Source organism: Harpegnathos saltator, unplaced genomic scaffold (assembly GCF_003227715.2).
Source record: "Harpegnathos saltator strain DR-91 unplaced genomic scaffold, Hsal_v8.6 scaffold106, whole genome shotgun sequence".
In the NCBI taxonomy this organism is placed as follows: Eukaryota; Metazoa; Arthropoda; class Insecta; order Hymenoptera; family Formicidae; genus Harpegnathos; species Harpegnathos saltator.
This window is the reverse complement of record NW_020229880.1, coordinates 186348-194188: the sequence shown is the minus strand read 5'-3', so window position 1 is coordinate 194188 and position 7841 is coordinate 186348. Positions and strand designations below refer to the sequence as shown.

The 7841-nt window shown below is 37.3% G+C and overlaps 1 protein-coding gene across 1 annotated transcript; it reads right to left on the bottom strand.

Annotated features, from left to right (window-relative positions):
- Nucleotides 1-1041: 1041 nt before the first annotated feature.
- On the bottom strand, nucleotides 1042-7363 carry LOC109503819 (odorant receptor 46a-like). Its single transcript, XM_025300207.1, has 3 exons — nucleotides 6956-7363; nucleotides 6548-6749; nucleotides 1042-1296 (listed from the first exon to the last, which is right to left on the bottom strand). Exons 1-3 carry the CDS (start codon nucleotides 7258-7260, stop codon nucleotides 1042-1044), a joined length of 762 nt encoding a protein of 253 aa, XP_025155992.1. The 5' UTR covers nucleotides 7261-7363.
- Between the last annotated feature and the right edge of the window lie 478 nt (nucleotides 7364-7841).

Sequence of the window (7841 nt, the reverse complement as noted above, 5' to 3'; positions counted from 1 at the left end):
TCTTTTCATTTTTCTCCTTTTCTTCTCTCTCTTTTCTTTTCTTTTCCTTTTTCTTCCTTTTCTCTATCCCCCTTGGCATGTCTCCTTAATTGTGAAATTCGGTGTCAGTGGCCCAATCTTTCTGAACACAGTCGGACATAACGAACACGGAATTTTGCTCAAATCGCGATTGTTTATACATATATGTATACGTATACATTATAAAATCTTACAAATTTTATTTCATTGTGAACTTCCGTCTAATCATCAATAAAACAAGTTTGTAATTGTAAGCCAATCACTTTCCAACTAATTATTTTCAACAAAAAATTCTCCCTTCCCTTAACTATCGTTCACGGTCTTATCCCAGGTAAAAGATTCAGTTCCTTGACCTAAATAAAGGACAACTGACGTACGTCCACGCCAGATAAAGGGGTCATTCCGATTCTTGATCTGCACCGCAGACTTGCGAGTACGTCGGAACTGTGAAAGCAAACGTCAAATTATGTTTCTCCTCCAGGACATAACACTTCATTAGACCAAATTTTATGTGCAACAGAGGTAACAAAATTTTATTAGGATTAACTAATATTTCATTCATTACATTTTTCACGCCAGGTTCCAAGCTTTTTCTTACTTTCCATTCTTTTCTGTCCAATGAAGTTCTCTGGTCTACTATTCCATTCACAAAGAAATCATGGGAATTTGGTGAAACCTTGCTGTTGTCCTAGAAGCAATAAAATTTTCAAATCACCACAAATTAACCAATTGTGTTGTTCATAGTTAATATATCCCAACAGTGTTTTTAAGTTTTCATATATTTCTTTTAAATGAACTGAGTGTCCAATAGGTACTGATGCATATATTCCCCCATTGTGAAGGAGAACAGCTTTTAGGCTTCGTCTTGAGGAATCAATAAAAAGTCTCCATTCATTAGCATTATAAGACTTTAATCCCAAAAAATGCATCAAGTCAGATACATTATTGCAGAAAACTAATGAATCTACCATAAAAAAAGGGAATAAATTCTTTTTCATGATGTCTGTACCAAGGAAACGTTGCTTATGATTCTAACAAATGCCTTTCTTTCAATCTGGATCCCGGTAACTCTGTACTTTCTTTAGATAGACCTATATCTCTTACAAGATCATTTAAAGCAGACTGATTGAAAGGCTTTGGACTATTGTCATCAACCGGATCGATTTCATAAGTTTTAAAATCTACATTGTTCTCAACAGGAATGTCGTTGTCTAAAGATGGTAAAGAAGGGTTCGTTGGTGGAGAAGGAATAGGAATATCAGGTCCATGAAAAAAGGTCTTGTAGCGCATGAAAGTGTTGTATAAGAGATGTTTTTCTTATTGCAAGCATTATAGCCCGTGATTTGCATGAGCAAAAGTAACAGCTAGTTATATGATCAGTTGATTCACGTCAAATCATTGGAATACCAAATCGCATGCCACTTCTTTTTCCTTTCAACCAATATCTCAATCCTTGATAGCAAGTTCTACAAATTGTATGAGGAACCCATGGTTTATTAAGATTTTTTATTTCAATATCAAAATATTGAAAATAATGTTTGTTATTTTGAGTTATAGGAACTTTTTGCTTTTGCGGAACGTATTCACCATAGATGTAGCAAAATTTATCAGGATCGTTTTTACACTTGCGCGAAGCTATTTCATTAAAAAAAATGTATGTATTAAAGAGAACAAATGAAATATGTAAATACTCTACACACTTTAAATGATATGTTATGATAAGAGGAACAGAATATATCAATTTATTATTGCAGCATAGTGTTACAAACGTAATATTGCATTAATTTCACGTCAGTTCTGTGAAGTTCCTACTTTTATCAATGAAATGGCATTAATTACGCAAGTAGTTCAGAATAATCAAGACTCTATTGTCATAATTTCCTAAAAAATTTTCACCATGTTAACAATGATGTTTTTAATTGGTGTATAATATAAAAATAACTTCCAAAGAATCCTATCTTTTTATTTTCATTTTTTTCTTACTGTGTACAATAAAGTATTATATGTTCTTTCATTTTATTGGTTTCAATTTTTTTAATTTTTAAGTTATAATTATCTCGAAAACCTGACGTGATAGAGAAATTCTAAGGCGGATTCGTATTCAGTGGACAAAATTTCGTAGGAAATGACCATTGAAATTCAAAACACAAAATCATGCAGACCTATATTATCTATGTCATAATTCTTTTGAGCAGTGTATAATTTCTCATTTACACATTGTTCTATATTTAACTTACAAGTAACACTATCCAACTGTCACTCACCGATTCCAATGACAGGAGAAGGGTCAATAAGGCCGGTTTTTGGGCCCATCTCCGATTGGTCTCAAAGTATGTCATTTTATTCATCTATGTGGGCCTCATTACATAATGCAAGGATTTTTCCTAATAATGATTTAATTCAGAGAAATAGGCATTTTTATATTCCCATTTTACATGGGTTTTCGTACCTTCGATCAAATGATGCTGGGTTTCATATTGTTAACATTGCTCACGCAAGATCATACTTCCTCAAAAATTGCGTATATATATGCACTACACATATGTCAGAGCCATCATTTTTCTCGAGGTACTTCGCCTTTAAAATATAATTTTTTGCACACTTTATTATGCTTGCGTCCGCAAAAGAAGAACAAATCCTTTATCTCAAAGAGAATTCCTTCAAAAAAACATCAAAACAGATGAAGATCAACCAAAACTGATGGTTAATGAGACAAAATATATCGTTCATGTGTGACTGCGTCTGCATCAGTGAGGGCCGCCGGCAAAGCAAATCGACCACGACGGTGGCCGCGCGAACTACTGCCGTCGTGGCCGATTTGCTTTGCCGGAGGCCCTCACTGATGCAGACGCAGTCACACATGAACGATATATTTTGTCTCATTAACCATCAGTTTTGGTTGATCTTCATCTGTTTTGATGTTTTTTTGAAGGAATTCTCTTTGAGATAAAGGATTTGTTCTTCTTTTGCGGACGCAAGCATAATAAAGTGTGCAAAAAATTGTATTTTAAAGGCGAAGTACCTCGAGAAAAATGATGGCTCTGACATACGTTGTAGTGCATATATAAGGGTGGTTGATTATTATTAAGTTGCCAACCCGAAATGTGAAGGTAGATTGGGTTAAGATAAACATAAAAGTCCCATACCGTTTTGCGAGATTCGCAATAATTATCGAGTTATTAATGACAGAAATCTGAGGAATGGGAGCGCGTCGACATAGATGATTGGAGAAGCGTTGCAGCTACTCAAGCCACAGCGCGGCCCACTCGACCCAGCAACTGTTGGCGACGTGCGGCGAGACGTAGATCCGGCGAGATAAAACAACGAATAGCGGCGCATTGTCTTTCCCCTCGCCGCGCACCGGCAACAGTTTCTGGATCAACTGGGCCGCGCTGCGGCCTAAGCAGCTGCAATGCTTCTCCAATTATCTATGTCGGCGCGCTCTCATTCCTCAGATTTCTGTCATTAATAACTCGATAATTATTGCGAATCTCGCAAAACGGTATGGGACCTTTATGTTTATCTTAACCCAATCTAGCTTCACATTTCGGGTTGGCAACTTATAATCAACCACCCTGTATATGCAGTTTTTGGGAAAGTATGATCTTGTGTGAACAATGTTAACAATATGAAACCCAGCATCATTTGATCGAAGGTACGGAAACCCATGTAAAATGGGAATATAAAAATGCCTATTTTTTTAATTAAATCATTATTAAGAAAAATCCTTACAGTATGTAATGAGGCCCACTTAGATGAGTAAAATGACGTACTTTGAGACCAATCGGAGGTGGGCCCAAAAACCGGCCTTATTGACCTTCCTCCTTTGGCATGCACATTAGTAAATATTGAAAAATATTTAACACGTGTTTTTTTATATCGCCTGACAACGCATTTTAAGGGTGGAAATCAGCCCTTGATCCTTGAACATGAAAGCACTGTTTCAACCCTTTGTAAATATTACATGTGATTTCCGTCAAACTTGTCTTCCATTGAACTAGTCAGGGAGGAGTTTTTAGGGTCGCTGATTACGAATCTGGATATATGAGGGTGGTCCGATAAGTACTTAGCCTACAAAAGAAAAACGAAAATTTTGGAAAAGTGGCGATTTATTTCTCAACATAGTTCCTTTTAGCTCGATACACTTGACCCAGCGATGCTCTAATTCTTTAACCCGTCTGAAAAATACGTTTTTTCGAGGTCTGCAAAGTAGGCCTCCGTGGCGGCGATGACCTCCTCATTCGACTCAAATTTCTGCCCGACGAGTGACTTTTTCAAGTTTGGAAACAAAAAGAAGTCGCACGGGGCCAAATCTGGAGAATACGGTGGATGGGGCAGCAGTTCGTAGCCCAATTCGACCAATTTGACCGTGGCGAGGGCGGAGGTGTGAGCCGGTGCGTTGTCATGGTGGAAGAGCACTTTTTTCTTCGCCAAATGGGGCCGTTTTTTCTGCAATTCGGCGTCGAATCGGCCCAATAATTCGGCATAGTACAGCCCTGTGACCGTTTTGCCCTTCTCCAGGTAGTCGATGTAGATCACACCTTGTGAATCCCAGAAAACGGTGGCCATCACCTTTCCGGCCGATAGGACAGTCTTCGCCTTCTTCGGAGCACGTTCGCCGGGTGAAGTCCACTGTTTCGACTGTTCCTTGGTCTCTGGTGTGTACCAGTGGATCCATGTTTCGTCGACGGTCACGAAACGACGCAGAAACTCCTTCGGATTGCGCTTAAACAGCGTCAAACACTGCTCTGAAGTGGTCTCACGGTTGCGCTTGTTGTCTGGAGTGACCAAACGCGGCACCCATCGCGCCGACAGCTTTCTCATGCCCAAAATTTCATGCAGGATATGACCCACGCGGTCTTTTGATATGCCTACTGTCTCAGCTATCTCGCGCACCTTCAATCGGCGGTCTGCCAATACGAGATCGTGGATTTTTGTCATGTTATCCTCCGTGTAGCCGTTTTCGGGGCACCTGGGCGTGGCTCATCAAAAACCGACGTGCGGCCACGTTGAAACTCGTTAAACCAATTTTTGACGGTCGCCATCGAAGGAGAAGAGTCACCGTACACAGCATCCAAGCGCTTTTTGATTTCGCTGCGCGATTTCCCTTCCAAAAACAAGAATCGAATCACCGACCGATATTGCTCTTTTTCCATTTTTCTAAAATCCGCGGACACGCCCACTTCCACACGCGGTCAAAACAAAACTACGAGTCTGATTCGGCTGAAATTTCGACAATAGCCGTCTACGAGAATGTACTACACGATAGTAAATTTCTCTTGCGATAGTGGCGCCATCGGGCGGTGAGGCTAAGTACTTATCGGACCACCCTCGTATAATTACAAAATTCAAGATGGCGAACCAAATATGGCGGACCGAAATTGTAAAAAGATGGCTGATTCAAACCAATTTTGGTATCTGGAAGATTATGAGGCCTCTAATTACGAATCTGAAGTTGGAAGTCAAAATATAATTCATTTGTCGCACTTTATTATTATTATTATTATTATTACCATTATTATTGTAATATGTTTTACTTGTAAGACTTTAAGAAGGTTTATTGTAAACTTTTAAGGATACTAGTTATATAAATTTTCTGGACGTTAAGATAAACGTTTTGAATATTAATAGATTTTTTGCTGTTCAAGTTCAGAATTTAAATAAATAATATGAATGAATATGAATAAGTATACAAATAAATAGAATATAAATAAATGAATAAATATAAAGCTTAAGACATCAAGATATCTTTATGTATATCTTCAAGATATGTCAGAATATAATTACATATTCCGCTCGGATATTGACGGATAATAATCTTTTGGAAGACCAAGTTCCTAATCTGAAAAAACTGACGAGACAGGTCAATTTTGAATACCGATTCATTGTTAAATTCATTAAATGTAATTGCCTAAGGCAATATTCTCCTTCACTGATACAAATTCGATCTGTCATATTGCGTCATATTCCGCCATCTGTCATATTCCGCCATCTTGAATTTTGTAATTTTATCTCCAGATTCGTAATTAAAGGTCCCTCTAGACCCTCTAGACTCTAAAAATCTCTAGATATCAAAGTTGGTTTAAATCAGTCATCTTTTTATAATTTTGGTTCGCCATATTGAGTCTGCCATCTTGAATTTTGTAATTGTATCTCCAGATTCGTAATCAGCGACCCTAAAAACTCCTCCCTGACTAGTTCAATGGAAGACAAGTTTGACGGAAATCACATGTAATATTTACAAAGGGTTGAAATAGTGCTTTCATGTTCAAAGATCAAGGGGTAATTTCCACCCTTAAAATGCGTTGTCAGGCGATATAAAAAGACATGTGTTCAATATTTTTCAATGTTCTACTAATGTGCATGCCAAATTTCATTGGAATCGGTGAGTGACAGTTGGGTAGTGTTACTTATTAGTGAGACACGGTAGTATCATAATCACCAATAACCGTTCACGGTTCACATTCAACATGTTAATTCATCTTCAACGTGTAGTGTAAGATTACTATTCTATATAAATTATGTTTACTTTAATTTTAATTTCATTTCCAAACCAACAGTAGATAAAAATCTGTGATAAAGTGCAGGCCGTATAAAGTATCAATGGCACAATATTCGCGTCAATTGTTGCTATAGCCAATTGGAATAAATTGGAACACATTACCAACGTGCTTACTCCGAACTGAAGAGCAATTATCTTCATGAATTGGTCGTTCACCATGCACGCGTATCTGTAATTAAAAAGGTTAGCAGATTAATCAAATTACTTTTAAGATTTGATTACAAAGATAATACCCAATGTTGTTCATTAATCTGTGAATATTGCGCGGTATTTTATTTGTCTGCGTTTCAAACGATTTCAAATCACTCCACAAGAAGAAGAATACAGTTAGAGTTTTATAAATAAAAAAAATGAAATTATAAAATAGGAACATACTCAAATATACGGTCGTGATGAAGTATACAGTCAGATAGGATATGTCGTTTTTGTGGAATTTGCATTAATCTGTATCCTAGAATCTCAAGCTGACAGCATACATGCAATAAAAGTCCACATATTAGGCTGTCGCAGGTGACGTTCACTGTTGCGCCAATTGTTATAGCTGTTGTTTGGTGAAAGAACACAAGGGGAAATATAATAGGTGCCGTATAATTGAACGGAAACCATGCTGGATAAGTGAGGTTTCCCCTCATGAAATTCACGAAAACGGATGTAAAAATCATACACACGACAGTTGTCATAACGAGAGTTAAGTACCATAACGCGATGTTCCTACGAATTGACTATGAAAATAGTTATTTCCATTTGCATCTGAAGAGTTATTCAAAATGTTTTATTTTTGTACTTGAAGTGTTCAAAATGTTGCTGATTACACACATAGTGGGTGTTCTACAATTATTATACTCGCTATTAGAAGACGATGCTTACTGTACAATTTTGTCGTATTTTTGCCGAATTATTACCTCATCTGATTCCGTAGGCGCGAAGGGTTTCTTCGTGAGAACGGTGACTATACCGGTAATACTTTTGCAATTTAAACACATGATAATCATTTTATAGAACGCTACAAAAACAGACAGCATCATGTATATAGTGTTGATAAACTCGTCGGAACTACCGACGTTAAATATAACATTCATGAATTGAGTAATGTTGAATAAGAATAATATAAGGAACAGTAACATTCTATAGATGTTATATATTGTATGTTTAAAAGTCGATATCCAGGAAAGCGGTTGCCAGCATCCGGCGATCGCGCAAATTGTTAGAGTAAATTGCAGCACATGCATTTTATTTTGGCCGAAGTCTTTTTTTCATAGGA